This window comes from Dermochelys coriacea, chromosome 6 (genome assembly GCF_009764565.3).
Source record: "Dermochelys coriacea isolate rDerCor1 chromosome 6, rDerCor1.pri.v4, whole genome shotgun sequence".
Classification (NCBI taxonomy): Eukaryota; Metazoa; Chordata; order Testudines; family Dermochelyidae; genus Dermochelys; species Dermochelys coriacea.
In genome coordinates this window covers 107,167,450-107,188,165 of record NC_050073.1, presented here as the reverse complement: position 1 = coordinate 107,188,165, position 20,716 = coordinate 107,167,450, and the positions used below count along the sequence as shown (strand labels likewise).

Genomic DNA, 20,716 nt, shown 5'->3' with positions numbered 1-20,716 from the left:
AAAGCCCTTGGCAGTGGTCCACCGCTCCTGAGAAAACTTTGGTGAAGACTTGTGAAGCAGTGGTGAGTCCAAAATGCAGAACCTTCAATCTCAGGAAATGTCTGTGGGTAGGATGGATATCCATGTGGAAGTAAGCATTCTGCATATCGAGAGCTGTAAACCACATGCCTCTCTCTAACAAAGGAACGATGGTTGCTAGGGTGGCCATATGAAACTCTGGCTTGCATATGAAGTGGTTGAGGTCTAAGATCCGCCACCACATGCCCCTCTTGGGGACTAGAAAATAGGTGGACTAGAACCCTGCACCCTGATAGAACCTGTTCTTATGACCTATCACTCCTTTTTGCAGGAGACAGTCCACTTCTAGGCCGAGTAAGACTTGTACTTGGTTGCTGGTGCATAGATACCCAGTGATCGCAGAGCGGCTCTGGAGTCTTTGAGGGAGTGGAGAGATTCATCTGTCTTCTGACTCAAGAGATGAAACCCATTGAAAGGGAGGTCCTCTATGGTGTTCTTTACTTCCCTTGGGAAACCTGCTGAATGCAGCTATGACTCCCTCCACCTAAAGGTCCCTGGAGCCATAGTGAGCGAAGTACTGTCTGCCACATCCATAGTGGCTTGGAGCATTGTCCTTCAACTAGTTTCCCCTCCTGTAGGATAGTTTTGAAGCAGGCTTGATCCTGCTGGGGAAGTTTGTCTGAGAAGTCCTCCTTACTTGCTGTAGGTAAGAAAGTCGTAATTAGCGAACAGAGCCAAGTAATTGGAGATGTGAAATTGGAGGCTAGCAGAAAAGAATACCTTCTGACACAAAATATCCAGTCGCTTGCCCTCATCTGCTGGGGGAGAGTGCCAGCTTTGCTGCTGGGCCCGCTCTGTCACTGCCTGTACGATGAGGAAATTGGATGGCGGGGGAGGGGAGATAAGAACACAGAAAAAAATCAGACCCCTTTGCAGGTACACAATACCTCTTCTCTGCCTCCTTGGGGTAAATGTGCAAGTGGCTGGAGTGTGCCAGACAGTCCGGGCCAGTTGAACAGCATCACTGATTGCCAGAATGGCTCTACTAAGTACCAAGGCGTGTAGGATATCAGACAGCTGGTGCCGTTTGTTCTGTATAGTGGAACGTGGAGAGTATTAGCCTATGGAACAGTTCTTGGAACTGATGGTAGTCATCTGGGCATGAAGAGGGAGATGAAGACACTACAGCATCTGGAAATGATGAAGGGAACTGCTCTGGTTCCAGCAGTACTGTCAGAATTGGACTAAGAGGAGCATCTGCCAACACCAGTTCAGAATACTTACTCTATGACGGTCAAAGATGTGAGGTGGGGGAACTCCTCTCGAGCGTAGTGGGAAGGTTACAAAAGGCAGATACTGACACCACAAAGCCCAGGATGGCCAACCAGGCAGATCTGTTGCTGTGGAGAGCCCCAAAGAGCAGGATACCAACGGTTCCATTGCTGGGGAAAGGGAGGGTACTGCCATAGAGTCTGCAGAATCTTAGGGTAGTCATATTGGTTATGGGAGGGGCATATCCTGCACTCCATACAAGTCCTCCAATGCCAAAAAATCAAAGCCCAGTTCAAAGGCGCTGCCCTCAAAACTGGTGGATCCGCAGGAGCCATAGGGAAATGGGCAGGAACATGGCCTGAAGGACGAAAGTCTAATGTAGAAAGGGGGACTACCGTGGTACCAAAGATTCCCTTGATTTCAGCGAAGCAAGGGTGTATGTGTGGACCAAGAGACACTACTACTTTCACAATCTCCAGCTTCTCACGCATGGCGCATGCATATAACCCCCAGAGGAATACAAATCGGGACCATGACTCAAAGAACTTACATTATATAGCAATATGTACCATCAGAGTATTTATTTCTACTCAAGGTTCTGTATGGTCTTATTTTAGCAAAAAGCATAATGAGTAATAGTCAAATGTAACGTACTTTGATCTTTGGCTCCCCACCAGGCTTGTGACTGACTTGAGGTGCGTCTGTATCCATGTCAACTTCTGCTTTATCATCAGCTTGTCCAAGAAGAACTTGGGTCCAAGTTCTCAGCCCAGCCTGTAGACGAACTCCTAATATTCGTTCAATCTACGGGAGGAAGAAGGCGTATTGAACACAAATACAAAGACGCTTTATCATGTGTTCTCTCCAAAAGATTTCCGCATAGTCAAGAAATCCCTGAAACTTTCAGATACAGCAGGACGTCCACTGGTGCCCTGCAGTTCCCAGAGCAGTAACCCTGCACACCTGCTTCAATGAGGGGGGCATGGAGCAGCTAGGACCCACACATGTGCACACCCTAGGGTGACCAGACAGCAAATGTGAAAAATCAGGACAGGGGGTGGGGGGGTAATAGGAGCCTATACAAGAAAGACCCCAAAATTGGGACTGTCCCTATAAAATCAGGACATCTAGTCACCCTAGCACACCCCCAGGGAGTGGTGGGGACCCACACATGTGAAACAGAGCTCATTTCTAGTTCAGGCCCTTTTTTTGTTTTGTTTTGTTAAAAACAAAACTTTAGGCAGGATTAACATACATCCCTATTTTCCCGGACAGGTCAGGCTTTTTCATTCCTAAACAGCCGGCTGGGAGGAATTTTTAAATTTTAAAAATTCCTCCCGGGAAAATACAGACGTATGGTAACCCTGTTGGTACAAAAAATACATACTGAGGCACATCCCTTAAATCAGGACTTTTTAATAGGGAACCAGTTAAGATTTTGGCAGCTCATCACTGGTTGACTCTATTCTAAAATTCTTCCTTTGATTCATTCAGTTCTCCTATGCTATCTAGGCTATCATGCTATCAGCTCAGCTTCTGCACTATAGTATAACTACTCAACATTCCTAAACACTGGGGAAGCCAGCACCATCGCGTAATCAGACATGCCAGGAGGGAGGCGGGTCCTTCACCTCCTATTACTGTGTCCTCAACGAGGGGTGAGAGTAGGTTAGGTTAAGGTACTTATAATAGAAATGTTACCACCAGGAGTTTTGGAATTCTTTTACTGTTTTGCAGTTATAAGTTTCATTGCATTTCAATAAAGGTTTTATCAATTTGGTATTGTCCTCAGTGTACATTTTCTTGTCAGTCACCCTGAGAATCCTCTCCCGTTCGAGAACTCAATGGAGTTCTATAACTCTGTAGTCTGAATTGGATAAGAACCGATAAATATTCTGGTTGGATGCGATCAGTGGCGAGCCATTAAAACTGAGCCATTCAATTCAGGTCAACGCATATTCAACCATTCATTAAGCCTTTAGCTATTATCCTGTCAGCTAGCAAGTTTCCCCTGGAATCCATTAATTCCAGTCACTGGGAGCAAAGCACTTTTTGCCTAAGAGCCTGCCAGATGTCCTAAATGGCATTTGGTAGATATTTTCAAGCAACTGGCAAATAGATTGGAAATTCTCACTCTAGGTCACTTGAGAATGGTAGACCATGTTGTTAGTGACAAATTACTTTGCCACCTAACACCTTTGAAGGCTATGTTCACTTTGAGTGAAAGACCTACCTCCATATCCAACTTATTGACCCAGATAGGCAAATTGGAATATGAATGAAGATTCAAGTCATCCACAGCTTTTTGAACTCTGTTCAAGATTTCTGAAAAAGTCTTATGATCATACATGCAGGTTTCCAAGGATCGAACTTCCAGATCTATTTTTTCTTCAATAATGAGCAGATCATCCACCTAAGGGAAAATTTAATTTTAGTACTTTGCTGATAACAGTCTGCCATGTTGAGGGAAGTGATAAAACATCCCTCACAAAAAGAGCTACATCCATTCTTGAAAAGGGGGATGAGTCATTACTCTTTTCATTCACTGAAACTTACTGAAGACTCTGGGAACTTGCCTGATAATAGAGAAGTCAGAATTTGACTAAATTAGCACAAAAATTTTGAATCTAAAAGGGAAATACTGAGAAACATGCATGCAGGTTTTTAAAAAGGAAACTGATGCTATACTAGAATACAAGGCATTATTAATACAAAACGTGTTCATGTTATAATCACCAACTAAAAAGGTTCAGTAGCTACTTCACTAAATTAGCATTTTTTAATAAGATACGGTTTCTCTACCACCCCCCCAAAGAGAACATTTGCCACATTACCAGGTAATAATCTGAGAGCATACATCTTGTCAATTGTTTCTCTATTCAGCGACTTCAATACTGTAAGACATTGTGGAATCTAAGCAATAGTTGCATACAGTAAGATTTTCCAAGAGGAAGACACCTGTTGTCCTGAATAATATACAATCCAAAACTAAAATATTGGTTGCTGATAAACTCAACTGCCACCAATATGTGCAGAGTCTCACTTGGAAAAAAAAAAAAACAATCAGTAGAACAAACCTTTTCTTGGAAGCTGAAGACAGTCTCTGCTAGGCGTTGTACATAAGGGTCAAGTTTGTAGGACTCCCACACCAGGGCAATTCCTTCTCCAATCAAAGCCTGCACTTCCTTCTTTAGACCAGCTACCAGCAGAGAAATAGTGTTACGCTCTTCCACCTTCTCACAGGTCCGTTCATATGTACGGACACTTTCAATCAGAGAAATAGCAAAAGGATAGAGCTGGTTTGCTTGGTGAGCTTTGTTGACAATTGCAAGTGGAACACGAAATCCAAACCACTTAAGGTTGCGGACTTCTTTTGAGAGTGTAATAATTTCTGGGAGAAAGTTGACCTTTAGTTTGAGGACATTTCCAGTTCGACCTCTAACACGAGTGCTTTCAATAGTGAAGATACGACCACACACACCAAGGTTGCGCTGCTGAACCTTCCTTGCCCAGTCATCAAATATTTCTTGAGTGTTGAGCTTCATACGGAAGCTGTCTCCATCCTGCTTCAGCTTCTGGCCTTCAACATGGTTCTCCCAACCTTTGCCAAGCACATCTTCAACACGCTTCATGTAGGCTGTGAGCTGTCGATCAATCTGTTTGGCCCAGATTATAGACCCAGACACAGGAGGCAAGTCACGAACATGACTCATTTTGCAAGCCTGACTTTGTGGGTATTGTACCTTGAATTTGTCATGAAGAGACTCAATATCATCTTTTACACGCTGGATCAATTGTGTTTGATATTCACGAATAGCACCCCGAATGTGAGGTCTGACAAACAGAGCATTGAATCTGGAGAAGATCCTGAACATTTCATTTGCATTCTTTGCTGTGCCAAGCTGGTCTCGTAGACGAGCAGTTATTCTTGTTTCAACCCTATCAATTCTTTCATCATACCGTTTCATTGCTGCCTCCCAGGCTTCTGTACCTTCTTTGGAAACATCTAAGCCATCTACTTCTTTAACATTCTCATAAGCAAGATTCACTTCTTCAATGGCATTAGCGTCCGCAGCATCAAAAAGGACTTCTGCTACCTTCATATCCTGGGGTTCAGGTACATCTCCTTGATTCTGCTGGGCAACAGCAGTGACCTGCATAAAGTCACAGAGTTCAGTAAAGACTCACTGATCTAATGGTTTCTGTGTCTCACACATGTTAAGAGTTAAGCATTTTATGTACACACTGTAAAAAGACACATGCAATTAATTTTTTGCACTCTACTTACAGTTGACTAAACCCTTTGGAACTTAAGGGTGCTAATTTGGTTTCTGAAGGGTATTAATCTGCAAATAAGATGAGGAGAGTGTCTCTTCTGCTGCACACTATTTAGCAATAATGAGAGATTCTCCACTTTAAACTTGTGCTGTAGTTATTTGCCAGATTCAAAATCAAGCGATCTAAACTTAAAGCAAGTTATTGTATGCAGTATCCATTTTTTCCAATCACATGGAAAAACAAGCCAGCATTAGAGTGCTTTTATTCATGGATTTAAGTATGGACACTTTAGCCTTGTTATTAAGAAAATGTGGAAGAATGTAATACCATTCTTCTCATTAATGTCTGTAAGCAAACTGAAAATGATTATATATCTTCCACTACTGTCAGGGTATAAACACTGAATAATTTAATAAGACTGCTCCTTTTGGAAAACTAAAGACCATTTAAAAACATGCCCTCAAGGCCTGAAAATAAATCCCCAGATTCTTTGCCATTTGAAGAGCGATTATACAGAGAAAAAGCATTGCTGTTTGCATGAACACAAAAGTGATCAGTTACAGGTTGAATTGGTACTGGTACGTTTTTAATGTAGCTGAAAATGGGTCTTTACCGCTATGTCACAGATCTCAGAACTTTGAAATAACTGTTTAACTTGCTTCAGATCCATCAGAGGAGCTCACAACTATGCGAGTGATTGTATATTTCTTTCCATGGTGGATTTAGAAAGCTTCTAAGAATTCTACTCAAATCCTATTGGTTATGTTTTGCACCTGTGGTTCCTTTAGTCAGCTGTTTGCAGGGGAACACAAGTAATTTTGCTTTTGTGAGTTAATACATTTTAATGTGACTGGCTTGTGTCTCCATGTAGCCTTTCATCAAGAGATGGGAAACTGCTATATCTTTACCAGATGTATAGGCAGTTACCCCAATTAGAAAGGAGTGGAAGACTACCTGAGGTCTTAAGACTCTCACAATCACTGCTCTCAGCTGCTCATGCTGGCGCCTGAACTTCCTCATTTGATCAAGACGAGCCTGCAGTTTCCTGTGAGCAGGATTGATACGCCACACCATCTTCAGATTCTCTTCTCTCTTTCTCTTCACAATGTCTCTCAGTAACACTTGCAATTTCTCATATTCATCATCCCAAGTTTGGAAGACTTCAAAACATGCAACCATAACCTGAAAGTTTAAGAACGTAAACTTGTTTGACTCTCAAATGACATGCTCTCATAGTTACATTCAGTGTGTTACGTTAGCTATTACCATATTTGACACCCTAGACATACCTTTTCAAACTCTTCATAGGCAACATGCATCAGTTTTCTGGTTCCCAATACTTTCAGTAGCTGAGAACTCAGGTCTCTTGAAATGGCTTCCACTAGACGCAGTGCCCTTTGAATGGGGTACTTTGTATTTCTGATTTTTCTCAGATGGGTGAATATTGCCACAAGTGCCTGTCTTATTTTGTCCAGTTCAGTAGCAGACAACAAGTCATTCAAAGGAAAGTCTTTCATCAGTGGATTGTAGTCATTTACAGTTTCCAGTGCCTGTTTTAGACCTAAATACAATACAAGAGAGTTAAATTTTATTGACCTCATTGTGTCAGTTTCAAGACAATACTTTTCACTTCATATAAGGTGAAGCTTTTTGATTATAATTTTGATGGTTAACTTGTGTAACTATATCACAAGAGCTAAACTTCCACGGAAACTGCTCATGAAGTTACAGCACATTGTACTTTCTTACCTGTATCCGTGTCAAAGCTGACAGTAGCATGAAAACGTTTGCCATGTTTCAAGATATCTAGCGTCAGGAGGACTTCTGGGCTTTCACGCTTCTCCTGAATGCGGTACAGAGCACGTTCCAAGTTCAGCCAGAAACTAATTTCCTGTAAAGCCGTGCCTGACGCAGGATCTCGATCCAGTTTGGTCACCTTAAGACATAAACGAAACGTTGAAGAAAGTGACATGCTTTTGTTGTCTAACTGTTTATTAATTGAAGTGCAAACCTACCTAAAACAATTAACTGCCTCCACATAACTTGAATAGTTCATCAGGCCAAAATGGAAAGATCAAGTCTACACTAGCCCACTGCAAGCAATTCACCAATAACTGTAATAGTGGACATTGCATGCAGTAGCTTTACACAAAAGGTGTAAGTTAAAAAATGTTCCTAGGATAAAAGAAGAGCCAAATTAAAGTGTTTTCACAGGTGAGCAAACATATTTCTTTAGGCTTCTGGAGGTACACTGGAGAAGGTGCAAAGCTGTTGTTGCTGCCACCGAGTGGACGTGACCCCATATGTACCTGGGGTAGACTGAACTCATTTAGACACAGGAGTTGTGGTTGCTTAAAAAAAAAACAAGCATAGTTGGTACCCTATCTTCATTTGGTTTTAGTCACCATGAGTTACGCAGAAGGGCACTGACTCTGGCAATTGTTGGACTCTGGGAGTGATTTAGTACACCGAGCAGGTTCCCAACAAGCATGGCTTATGTTGGGGCTGTAGTCAGTGCCCTTCTTGCATAGATACTGATACTCTATGCAAGAAGGGCACTGACTACAGCCCCAACATAAGCCATGCTTGTTGGGAACCTGCTCGGTGTACTAAATCACTCCCAGAGTCCAACGATTGCAGGAACTGGCAATAAAATGAAAGAAGGAAGCTGTGGCCTCATCCTTTGCTTCAGTGTACCCATGAAGGAACACTGAGAATTTGGTCATGACAAAGTAGAAAGCCACTATTTCGTCCTTATTTAGATTATGCCTGTGTGTTGCAGCAAGTGGTATGCATGCATCCTATGAAATCTTAAGGTATAAATTTGCAATACATTAAGGACAGAGCAGCCAGCTTTGCTTATGGTTATCTCAATTATAGCATCCATCCACAAATTATTTCTAACACTAAAACTTCAAGATATTTGACACAGATATTTCAAGTTAACTAAGTGTCACTGTACAGCAGCCTCTTCAAAATTTATCTTCACCACAACTTGAAAAACTCCCACTCCCCTTTGGAAGATAGATATTATGCCCAGAGAAGTGAGCCAACTCAAGCAAGGGAGTCAGTGGTTCCTTTGGAGGAAGAGTGGTGCATCATTACTCCTGTAACAGAAGGGGAGGAGAAGTGAAACACACCATAGCACAGACACAGCTAGAGTAGAGATGCTGGAAGTCCTACTGCTTTTCCCAGAAAGGAGGGGACTGCTAGAAGGGGCCTTGATGGTAAGTGAAGGCCTTACTAAGTACCCCAGAGGAGGCCTACAGAGTGGCTGGGTTGGGCATAAAACTGATTAATTCATACCCAAGTACATTTATTAGGGATGTCAGTTCAGGGCATCTGCATTTCCCCCTCACTGGGCCAGGAAGGGCACTTTTGCCAGTCATTTTTTACTACCTCAATAGTAAGACACAAAATTAGCCAGCGTTTTATTAGTAACAATTTACTTGAAGGCAAAGAACATCAGCCAGGTTCACAACTGTATGCTGGTGTAGCTCAGTTTACACTGGCTGAGAATCTGGCCCTGTGTTTAAAGTTTCCTGCATAGAGCAAGGTTTTACTATACGGTTAAGGGGCCAACAGCAAAAGAGGAGGCTTTCACACCCTTAAAGAATGACACAGGAGTTTCTACTGTGTAGTCTGGCATTTGGTTCTGCAATTTTACCTTCTGTATTTCTCTAATCCATCGGTTAACTCCAGACTGTAGCTGGTTGAGAAAAGTTGGGTCCTCAACCTTGTCACCAAAGTCAGTAACCTTTGGCTTTTCTCCATGCTCGTAACATTGCTTAGCAACATTAGTAATAATTGGATGAATTGGCAAACTGATCTCTGGAATTTCAATATTCTGCTGCAAGTGCAGCAGTCCCATTTCAAGTTCTGCAATTTTTTTCTCAACTGATGGAGCCATTTTATCACCATCCCTGGGGGGAAAAAGAAATATTACCAAATGAAAAGCTAGACCAACAGGCATATATGAACACAAGTGCATGCAATTTATGTAACTTGAACTATATCCCCAACAGGCAGCACCAATTTGTGACAATCTCATAAGCAATAGCCTAGCTTCAAGATCATTTTCCTATTAAAATTGTTTCAAATCCTATTCACTTCAGCCCCACACTCTTTTTGATCCATTTTTCATTAGTACTGACAATTTATTATTTGCATTTAACAGAATTACCTGTCTGCTTTGCCAGACTCTCTGATATAGGACTTAAAAAAGGGAGCAACAGCATTGCTAATGAAAGAATGTAATGTTTCATAAGGAGAATCTTCACTAAGAGTAAGCACTCTCAGTTGGGAGGACACTGGTTTGTCAGCATCGATCACTGGTGTACGCTTAATGAATGCCAAACTGCGGAGCAAAGAAAAAAGTTAGTTAACCATAAGACATTTAATTCCAGAATACAGTAAATTACAGTAGCTCTACTATAACACAAGATTAGGAGGTGTATATCAGACTGCACTCACCTGTTTGACTTTAGCCCATAATGAATGTCAGTATTAATGCTATAGGATATGAACTCTTTTTCCTCTTCTCCTTCATCACCCACATCCTCTGCAAACAGAGTGTGATATATTAAAAACCTCTAACACACACTTGAAAGCCTATGAACCCATCCCTCTCCACCCCATCCACTGAACACCTACTCGTGCAGGAGCTCATTCATACCCACCTCTCATCTAGGTTTGCAACTTCACACAGAGTACCGTGTGCCATACAGCTCAAGTTATATTTTTAGGGTTTGAGATACTATCTATAATAACCAGATAAGATAAAAACTGGTGAAGCCTTGTTACTTAGCTTGAGAATTGTACAGTCAGTCTGATTTTTAATCAGCATTTCCAAGGCAACTAAATTAAAATCATACCCAGAATGATTTCATTTGTTGTCAGCAGAGTTGGACAGAACATACCAAAATATATTTTCATTTGTACTAAACCATGACTTAGAACCCAGAAACGCATGACTCCTCAAGACAGAGGTTTTTACAGCTTTATTACAAGCTATTAGTTACTTCAGAATCACTACTGCTCCCCCTTTTTCTAGGCTGCCTCCTGTATGAATTGCTGTAGCGAAAGCAAAATGATAAGCCAACTCCTTACATGCTGATTTCAAGAGATAGATTTGCAGTTTCCCCACAATACAAAGCCTGAGTTATGGCTTTTTAAAACTACACAGAGTTTTATCATTTCAGTATGCTTGAAGATCTGCAAGAACATGCCACAATATCTTCAGTTTAATTCTTTCATAATTTGCCTTCATATTTTTCAAAGACTTCAAATTATATTAACAAAAAGAGAGAAAATGACTAAATGACTGTTTCCCTAATTTAGCTAGTGAGTCACAAGGTGATGTAATCACTGTGCATGCTGGCACTTCTGCAGTGAAATCACTGCAATGCAGCACAAAGCCCTCTCCATCTGAGGAAGACACGCCCAAGTGAGAAAAAGAACAGGAGCATTACTCTCCTGTTCGCCCAATGCCTCCAAAAGATAAACTATCAGAGTTTTACTTTGTATTACTGAGCACCCAAAGCCCATGGACTAGTAGTAGCCCATTGTGGTAGATGCCCCTGATGTCCAGATGAAACCAACTACTTAACAGCATACAATTTATGTTTGAGAAGATTAACTGGTGAATCTTCATGAACTGAAGTCTGGCTCTCCTGAGAGTTGACAGTAGTCAGCTCTGGGTGCTTTACATTTTCAAGTCACGGTAGGAAAGTCAACACTAAACATTTTAACTTTATAACGAAGCACGAGTGCTAGAACTCTACCCATTGCACTTAAAGGTATTCAACCTCCTTCCTACTGTATTAGTTGTGATAAAGCACTGATAATCCAGCAGCATATTTCCAGAAGTAAGGTCTATTACCCCAGGTGATGCTGACAGGAATCATAGCTCTAGTGAGCTTATCAGTACTATATTTCCAGCACACTTTTTCAGAATGTTTTTAATCATCTTTAAAAAATTCAACATACAAGTGGCCAGGTTATTAATTTTTAGTGGCTGAAGCTGACCAAGAGTGTCCATAAAAGTCACGTGGGTCAGTTTTAAAAATATTAACAAAACCTTTTCTAGAATGTGGTATTTTAAAAGTTAGCTGTTTAGGCTATTAGTGTAGAACAGATTCCTTTTTGATGAAGTATTTAAAACAAGATTTAGAATTTTAGCAAGACTGCTCTCCCCATATAGAGGTGCACCTTTGTATGGTTCCTCTATACAAAGAAAGCAACTTAGGGTATGTCTACACTACAATCAATCACCGAAGCTCCCTATACCTGAGTGAAGGGGTTGTTTAATTGTGGTGCAGACAGGCTTGGGCAGACTGAGCTCTGGGACCCTCCCATGTTGCAGGCTGGAGCCCGAATGTCTAAGTAGCCCCTTAGCCACAGTCAGCTGGCACAGGTGTCTAATCAGAGCACTTTCTCTTAGACGTAACATGATGTGTTCAGTAAAAATAGTCTGTGCCTGCAATATTTGAACATGCTGGGGTAGACTGGGGACCAAGTGCACCAGGGGTACATCTACACTGCAATAACATAACTCACTGAGCAGCTGTGGCTGGTGCCCATCAGCTGATTCAGACTTATGGGGCTTGGGCTGAGGGGGCTAAAAATTGCAGCTTACACATTAGAGCACAGGCCTGGTGCGGGGTGTAGGTCCCAGAGTCTGGTCTCCTTCCGGAGATTAACATTTACACTGCTATTTTTAGTCCACCAGCCCAAGCCAAATGACTTGGGCTCTGAGACTGTGCCGCAGATTGCATTACTGTGTAGACATACTATGTGTCCCATAAATGGGGCAACTGGACTTAGAGCACAATTGGCTTATTTTGTGTGTGTGTGTGTTTAAGGACTTTGCCTTCCCACACTCACTCCACTTCGCCACCCAAACTATTGCAAAAAAGCTTTGATCAGGAGCTAGACATACCAGATCACCTAACTAACTGTCAAGGAGCAATTCACCCATAAAAGAGTTACTAGATGCTATACAAAGGGGAAGGGGGAAAACACAATGTAAATACCCAACATAGAAAAGTACACAAACCAGGTTTTGAAATATTTATTCCATTTTAACTGAATATGACTGATGTTAATACATCTCAGTTGCTAAGCATTCTTGCTTCTAGGGCTAGGCCATAAAATCACAATCCAAGTCCTTCAACAGCACTGGCTCATACCCACTGCTTTTACTGCACTGCAGTACTTTGCAACACTGTGGCAGGTACAGTCCTTCAAATGAAATTATTGGGAGATTCCTTCTGCCTGCATCTGTGAACTAGCCACATAGAAACTAACGATCCTTTGATACTTCTCAAATTGACCAAAGAAAAATCCTAACATCATGCCCTTATCTTTTCAAGTCAAGTACCAACAGGAAAGTCTATATTAAGGTAGAACAGCTGTTATATTTACCTAAATAAGACCTTTGAGTCAGCATCTACCTCTTAGCTTATAAAGAGGTGGGGCAGGGGGGGGAAGAGGGACATGTGGCCCAACACAGCAATAAAGTCAAATGCTGTTGTGAAGGAGGTTCAAGTTAAAGGCTTCCAAGTGCTGCAAAGCCAAGATAGAAACTTGACAAAACAATAAATACATAGCTCATGGCAATGTTTTATCATCTTGACTTTGATTTCAGCCACAGCTCTTCTAAGGGAGTGTCCACACATGTCTTTTTTCAAAGACCAATGTTGATTTCTTGATCTCCGTAATTTAAAACGGAAGCACCAGTTTCTGGCTATTTTTTCTTCCCACAGCATAGACAGGTTAGTAGCCCTTCTGTCTAAGTTTTGGGTTAGCTTTCAGGACCAAGGCTATGGTACATTTCCTTCCTGTGGGAATGGACAGGGGTGTTGCTGGGTGGGTTAGAGCATCTCTTCTCTCTACTCCAATACAGCAGGTTACAGGGGGAGCCAGTTCCACGCCTTGGGGGGAAATCAATTAGGGAATTGTTGATGGGGCTGTCTCCCCTCTTCCTGTTGCAATAGGGGGTTACAGGGTGCACCACTCTGTGCATGTGGGGTCAGCATCTCCCCTGGGGGATGGGGTGAGGATATAGAGGGATCACAGACCGCCCCTCACTCTGTATGTGTGTGTGGGGGGGGGAGGTACGGGGGGAGGTCTCAGGCCCGCCCAGCCCTGTCACAGGAAGTGGGGGAAGAACAGGCACCGCGGCGCACAAAGCGGCAGCTGCCGCCATCTTGGCGGAGGCCATCGGCAGCGAAGAGAGGCTTCCCCCACCCCACCCAACCCCCTCCCGGCTCTCCCCGCCGCAGCGGCTCGGCGCCGGGCCCGGCTCTCACCCTTGAGCGTGGAGCGCTCCACCAGCACGGTGTGCACCTGCGGGTCGGAGAGGAACTTGCGCATCTGCTCCAGGGTGCCCTTCTCCTCCATCGCCATCTCTAGCGCGGCCGGGGCCTCCCCGCCGTCCTCCAGCAGCAGCGGCACCAGCTTGCGCAGGTGCTTCTGCAGCACCGAGACATCGGCCACATTCTGCACCGCCGAGCCCGGCACGTCCAGGCCGCCATCCTCGCCGCCCCCGCCGGGGCCCCCGCTGGCCCCGTCCGACATACTGAGACAGCCAGACACAATTCAGAGGCTGCTTCTGCTGCTGAGCCACCGCCTGGTGCTACTGAGCCAACCGCACCCAGCACCCTGCACTGTAATCACCTCCCGCCCCCGCCCCCGCCCCCACCGCGGGGCGGCCTGGGAAGTGTAGTCCGCACAGCCCAGAGGCGCAAGATAGAGATGAAGAGAAGGACTACAAATCCCAGCATGCACAATTGAACGGGGGGGGCAACGCTCCCCCTCCTTCCCAGTGCCTCCTTCCTGCCACGATCAGCTGTTTCGCGGCATGCCGGGCGTGCTGGCGGTGAGAGGGAATAGCGAGGGCACGGCATGCTCAGTGAGAGGGTGGGAAGAGGTGGGGCGAGAAGAGGCATAGTGGGGGCCTTCGGGGAAGGGGTCGAGCACCCCCCGACACATAGGAATGTCAGTGCCTGTGGAAGATGGGCATTCATGTGTGGAGTCTAATCTGATAGGTGTGCTCAGAGCCCATTCAAAATCCAGAAGTGGAGGCACCTTCACTTTATAAGGTGTAGCCCAGTGGTTAGAGCCCTCAGCTGGGATATGGGAGACCCAGGTTCAATTTCCCCCTCTCTGCCAAAAGGGCAGAAAGGATTTGAATAAAGGGCTCCCCCCTCACAGGAGAGGGCTTTAAGCACCGAGCTACGGGATAGGCCAGTGTGGGGCTCCCTCAGCCTCTACTGTTGAATCCTGTCAATAAATCCTTAAACAGTCATTGGGCCAAGGAGCAGGAAGGACTCAGAATCCTAATGGTTAGGGCACCCACCTGGGCGGTGGGAGTTCCTGGGCCCAGTCCCCCTGCTCTGCCACTCTTTATTACTTATCCACTATGGCTCCAGGCAGTAGGTGCCCATTTGGGGATCACTAGCAGAGCTGGGTGCCTTCCTAGAGCCTGGACTTATGCAGCTCTCTCTCAGAAAGAGTTGGGGAAACCCCTTTTGTTGGCATTTCCCATTGGCTGGTTTAGGTGGCTCCCCAACAAGCTTGCTGGCTTTTGTGGTTTGCATTCCTAGGGTGCCCGTCTCTCCCCATTCATTGTGTAGGAAGCCAAGGCCCCTAACTTGGCTTTGTGGATCACAGTGTTGTTCGTGTGATTTTCTAGACACCTGGAAGTTGGGTGCCATGATATTCAGCATTGCAATGCCTAAGTCCCTTTGTGGATCCCATCCAGAGTGAAACACAAAGTGAAGAAACTACTCTAAGGCAAGTTTCCTATCTAGTGAGAACGAACAAGCATCTGAAATATATTTGAAGAGACTTGTGCTCTGATCCTGCAGTGAGGTTCCACAGGAGTACACAGGTCTTCTTTGCTGAACTTTTTGAAAAATATGGGTCATGTAAATGCAGAAAACAGGGGCAGGAAAAACAATCTATTTTTCTAACACTAATGAGAAAGGTGTGCAGTACTTAGGCAATCAGCTGGGATAGATTTCAAGGATTTAATAAATGTGCTTAGAAAGCATTTTGTGCCAAACCCAAACTTTCTGTCTGTGCAGATTTCCTGCAAAACTGAGCTTATATTAAAAACAGTTAAAGGGAAGAAGTGTGATGCATGTAAATATGAAACTACGACGCCTTTTATTTTCTGTGTTCTTCATCTGTGTATTACAGGGGTTTTCTGTCTTCAACAGCCATTTTCAAAAGCAGGGTCTCCAGCCTTTACCAGTGACACACCCACTTTGTGGTTTCATAGAAAGACTTCATTTTTTTCCCCTTTTCATTGCTTCAGCTTACTCTGTCTTAAAAGCAGTTTACGTTGAGTACAGTTTTGCTCTTTGTGTATGGAAGCTGGTGGAGAGGTAGAGGAAAACTGTGATACACAGAGGGATGGTAAAGGAGATGGCTCTCTCTTTCAGGATCAAATCACTGCTTGTTTCCTGAATAATTCTCATGCAAATGTGTTTATGGAATTTAAGGGTGGTGGGGAAAAGTAGCTGCAAGCATTAGGGAGGGGAGGGGTAGGGCAAAAGGGGGTGGAGGAGTCATGCCCATAAAACAGGAGCAGGCTGAGGCTTCTAGGAGCAGCCTGGCTTCAGTGGAGAAAAGGAGAAGGAAGAAGTGCTGGGGTGGACAACCCAGAGCAGGTATGGATTGGGTTAGGATGATCCTGGAAAATGGAGCTATAGAGATAGTGGGGATAGAAGCAGAACAGTGCACCTTCCCTAACACCTAGGGTGACCAGATGTCTTGATTTTATAGGGACAGTTCCTATTTTTGGGGTCTTTTTCTTATGTAGGCTCCTATTACCCCCTCCCCCCCAGGCCCTGTCCTGATTTTTCACATTTGCTATCTGGTCACCCTACTAACACCTCCCTTTCCCTAAAGCAGTGGTTCCCAAACTGGTGTTCATCCACTGCCTGGGAGTATGTGAAATATTACAGGGGGTTCCCGGGGAAAAATTCCCTAATGGTGGACAGAGCTGTCCCTAGAAACCCCGGGCAGCATGGGGTCAGCAATCCGGAGCCCCTGGACTTCCAAGAGCTAAGCAGATCAAAGCAAGCATATCTATCACACTTGAGGAGATTTAAACTTCAAGACTTCTTATAAGAAATGGAAAGGGAGGTGAATATTTTTTGCTGTTTTTAAAAATAAATAGGCATCTAGTTTTTAAAATTATTATGAAGAACAAGTTTAAGCTTTGTTGTAATGTGCATTGTTTGCCTGGAGAGCTCAAGACCTGAATGCTTGTGAATGCCGTCCTTACCCATACGCAAAGTAGGCAGCTGCATAGGGCCCCAGGAAACTTGGGACACCAAATTTCCTGGTGCCCTGCGCAGCTGCGTACTGCTCTAGCCCCAGCCCCGCCTCTTCCCGCCCCTGAGGACTACAGCAGGGCTGGGCCTGCACTCACCGGCGGTGGGAAGTGCAGGGACCTGGTCCCAGCTGTGCCGGGGGTGAGTGCTGGGGGGTGGTTTCCCCCTGCCCCGCAAGTCAGTTCCCCCAGTGGAGGTCTGCCCCCCATGGGGGGCTGCATAGGGCCCCAGAATAGCTAGGGACGGCCCTGCTTGTGTAGGAGGAACTCTGAGTTCGCTTCTTAAATACCTTCATGCTGTTTTACATATGATACTCCTCGATGAAACATAGGAGCCTTGTCTTATAACAGGCTTATTCAAAGTGATACAAACTACAAAAGTGAGATCTTGGAAGAGGGTTGCCATTTTCATAATGTAATAAAAATACTGTAATGATAAATAATAAGTAGAACATAAGAATGGCCATACTGGGTCAGATCAAAGGTGCATCCAGCCCAGGATCCTGTCTACTGACAGTGACCAATGCCAGGTGCCCCAGAAGGAGTGAACCTAACAGATAATGATCAGTGATCTCTCTCCTGCCATCCTTCTCCACCCTCTGACAAAGAGGGGCTAGGGACACCATTCCTTACCCATCCTAGCTAATAGCCATTAATGGACTTAATCTCCATGAATTTATCCAGTTCTCTTTTAAACCCGGTTATTGTCCTAGCCTTCACAACCTCCTCAGGCAAGGAGTTCCACACGTTGACTGTGCGCTGTATGAAGAAGAACTTCCTTTTATTTGTTTTAAACCTGATGCCCATTTCTTGAAGCTAAATTAGCCCCCATCATATTGTATGTATAGTTGACAGGTTTCAGAGTAGCAGCCGTGTTAGTATGTATTCACAAAAAGAAAAGGAGTACTTCATCGGATGTATTTGGTGGAAAATACAGAGGGGAGATTGATATACACACACAGAGAACATGAAACAATGGGTTTTATCATACACACTGTAAGGAGAGTGATCATTTAAGATAAGCCATCACCAGCAGCGGGAGGGAGGGGGAAGGAGGAAAACCTTTCATGGTGACAAGCAAGGTATTTCCAGCAGTTAACAAGAACATCTGAGGAACAGTGGGGGGTGGGGTGGGGGGGGGGGAGAAATAACATGGGGAAATAGTTTTACTTTGTGTAATGACTCATCAACAAAAAAAACTTCAAAAACAGACTCCAACGAGAGACTGCTGAATTGGAATTAATTTGCAAACTGGTACAATTAACTTAGGCTTGAATAGAGACTGGGAATGGATGAGTCATTACACAAAGTAAAACTATTTCCCCATGTTATAGATTCATAGATACTAAGGTCAGAAGGGACCATTCTGATCATGTAGTCTGACCTCCTGCACAGCGCAGGCCACAGAATCTCACCCACCCACTCCTATGAAAAACCTCACCCATGTCTGAGATATTGAAGTCCTTAAATCATGGTTCAAAGACTTCAAGGAGCAGAGAAGCCTCACTCAACAATGTTATTTCTCCCCCCCCCCACCCCACCCTCCACTGTTCCTCAGATGTTCTTGTTAACTGCTGGAAATAGCCTACCTTGCTTGTCACCATGAAAGGTTTTCCTCCTTTCCCCCCCCCTGCTGCTGGTGATGGCTTATCTTAAGTGATCACTCTCCTTACAGTGTGTATGATAAAACCCATTGTTTCATGTTCTCTGTGTGTGTATATCAATCTCCCCTCTGTATTTTCCACCAAATGCATCCAATGAAGTGAGCTGTAGCTCACGAAATCTTAGGCTCAAATAAATTTGTTAGTCTCTAAGGTGCCACAAGTACTCCTTTTCTTTTTATGTATAGTTGAGGTTATTTTTTTTCCAATGTGCATTACTTTACATTTATCCACATTAAAGTTCATAATAAATAGTGTGTAATAAGCATGTCATAAATGTAAGCAGAGTCAGAATGAGCTCTACGCTGACATTTGGTGGTGAGTTGTGGAAAAAAGAACAGGAGTACTTGTGGCACCTTGGAGACTAACAAATTTTTTAGAGCATAAGCTTTCGTGGGCTACAGCCCACTTCATCGGATGCATAGAATGGAACATATAGTAAGAAGATATAGATATATATACAGAGAAGGTGGAAGTTGCCTTACAAACTGTAAGAGGCTAATTAATTAAGATGAGCTATTATCAGCAGGATATTAATAATGATAATAGCTCATCTTAATTAATTAGCCTCTTACAGTTTGTAAGGCAACTTCCACCTTCTCTGTATGTGTGTATCTATCTATCTTCTTACTCTATGTTCCATTCTATGCATCCGATGAAGTGGGCTGTAGCCTATGAAAACTTATGCTCTAATAAATTTGTTAGTCTCTAAGGTGCCACAAATACTGCTGTTCTTTTTGCGGATACAGACTAACACAGCTGCTACTCTGAAACCTGTTGTTGTGGAAAAGGACTTCAGAGGCTGTTTCCTTGGGCTGTTTGCTTGGGCATACCCATCCCACCTAGCATGATAGGTCTGCTTGCCCAAATGGTCAATTTGGCTGCTGTGGGATCCCCAATCTCTTTGTTATTGGGGTAGGAGTAATAAAGTGTTGTTATCCTGGTTATGTGAATCAAGGACAGTAGAACAGTATGTGGCATTTCATGATGGAGGGACTCACCCTCAACTAAGTAGCACTTGCTAGCAAGGGATATGGGTTCCAAAGCCCAGTGAAGTGAGAGAGGCTGGGGGAGAGGTTTGTGTACCTGGTAGTGTGGGCCCTATCTGAGGATCTTAAACACCACTTTGACTGTTTCTCTCTCCATTGTGTAATAACAGAGCTAATTTTGAGTCCATTAGGAGTCTTGTTACATGCTGTGGAGCTGAAATCACTGATACCTAGGTGTAAGCATTAGGCCTACTTTGGGCTAGTGGTTCTGAGTATGCCAGCACTGTCCTCCGCGCCCCCCCCCCCCCGCAAAAAGGTGAAATCACTAAAGAGCTGAAGTTACTAAGGGTATGTCTTCACTATCCACTGGATTGGTGGGCAGCAATTGATCAAGTGGGGATTGATTTATTGTGTCTAGTCTAGATGCAATAAATTGACCCCTGAGCGCTCTCCTGTCGACTCCTGTACTCCTGTGCCATGAGAGACGTAGGCAAAGTTGATGGGAGTTGCAGCAGTCAACTCACCGCGGTGAAGACACCATGGTAAGTTGATCTAAGTTAGTCACGTAGATGAAGTTGTGTAACTTAAATCGATTCCCCCCCCCCCCAGTGTAGACCAGGGCTAAGAGCTGAAATCACTGCGTGCTGTGTTAAGTGTGGGGAGGGGGCTGAAGACATATTGGTGAGCGGCTAGCAGGGTAGCTAGCAGAGAAGTGCAGGTGGTGGTGAAGACTGCAGCAGAACCCCACAGAGAGGCATGCCAATCGGCCATCAACCCAAGCAGTGGAGCATGTAAGATGCCCCCATACCTCCCATCACTTCCATCCATGCTGGGAGGTTAAACTCTGCAGATGAACTTCTGAACTCTGGGCTGCACTGACCAAGGGCAGAAACTGTGGGTGGGGTGACTGTTGAGTTGCGGGACTTAAGATCCTGAGGGGAAAAGGACACTGCCAAACTTACTTGCTCATAGTTTGTGTTATGAATCCTGTTTGTGGGGTTTCCCCAACATAATGCCGCATTGTTTCCCTCCTTTATTAAAAGGCTTTTGCTACACTCAGACTCGGTGTTTGTGAGAGGGGAAGTATTGCCTCTTAGAGGCGTCCAGAGGGGTGGTATGTAATTGTCCCAGGTCATTGGTTGGGGGCTTGA

General features: G+C 44.2%; 2 protein-coding genes across 2 annotated transcripts in view; one reads left to right on the top strand and one right to left on the bottom strand.

Annotated features, from left to right (window-relative positions):
* LOC119857563 (cytoplasmic dynein 1 heavy chain 1) overlaps positions 1 to 14,211 on the bottom strand; it is a 66,529-nt gene extending 52,318 nt beyond the window's left edge. Inside the window, exons 1-10 of the mRNA XM_038406656.2 lie at positions 13,881 to 14,211; positions 10,042 to 10,129; positions 9,752 to 9,925; positions 9,236 to 9,491; positions 7,318 to 7,504; positions 6,858 to 7,129; positions 6,523 to 6,750; positions 4,368 to 5,444; positions 3,524 to 3,703; positions 1,945 to 2,094 (exon numbers count right to left, since the gene is read on the bottom strand). Of these exons, the coding sequence (XP_038262584.1) occupies positions 1,945 to 2,094; positions 3,524 to 3,703; positions 4,368 to 5,444; positions 6,523 to 6,750; positions 6,858 to 7,129; positions 7,318 to 7,504; positions 9,236 to 9,491; positions 9,752 to 9,925; positions 10,042 to 10,129; positions 13,881 to 14,148 (2,880 nt within the window). The 5' untranslated portion in view covers positions 14,149 to 14,211. The remainder of the gene's footprint in view (positions 1 to 1,944; positions 2,095 to 3,523; positions 3,704 to 4,367; positions 5,445 to 6,522; positions 6,751 to 6,857; positions 7,130 to 7,317; positions 7,505 to 9,235; positions 9,492 to 9,751; positions 9,926 to 10,041; positions 10,130 to 13,880) is intronic.
* Positions 1 to 20,716, top strand: part of LOC119857571 — a 255,525-nt gene that overhangs the window by 223,952 nt on the left and 10,857 nt on the right. The gene's annotated exons all lie outside the window — the stretch shown is intronic.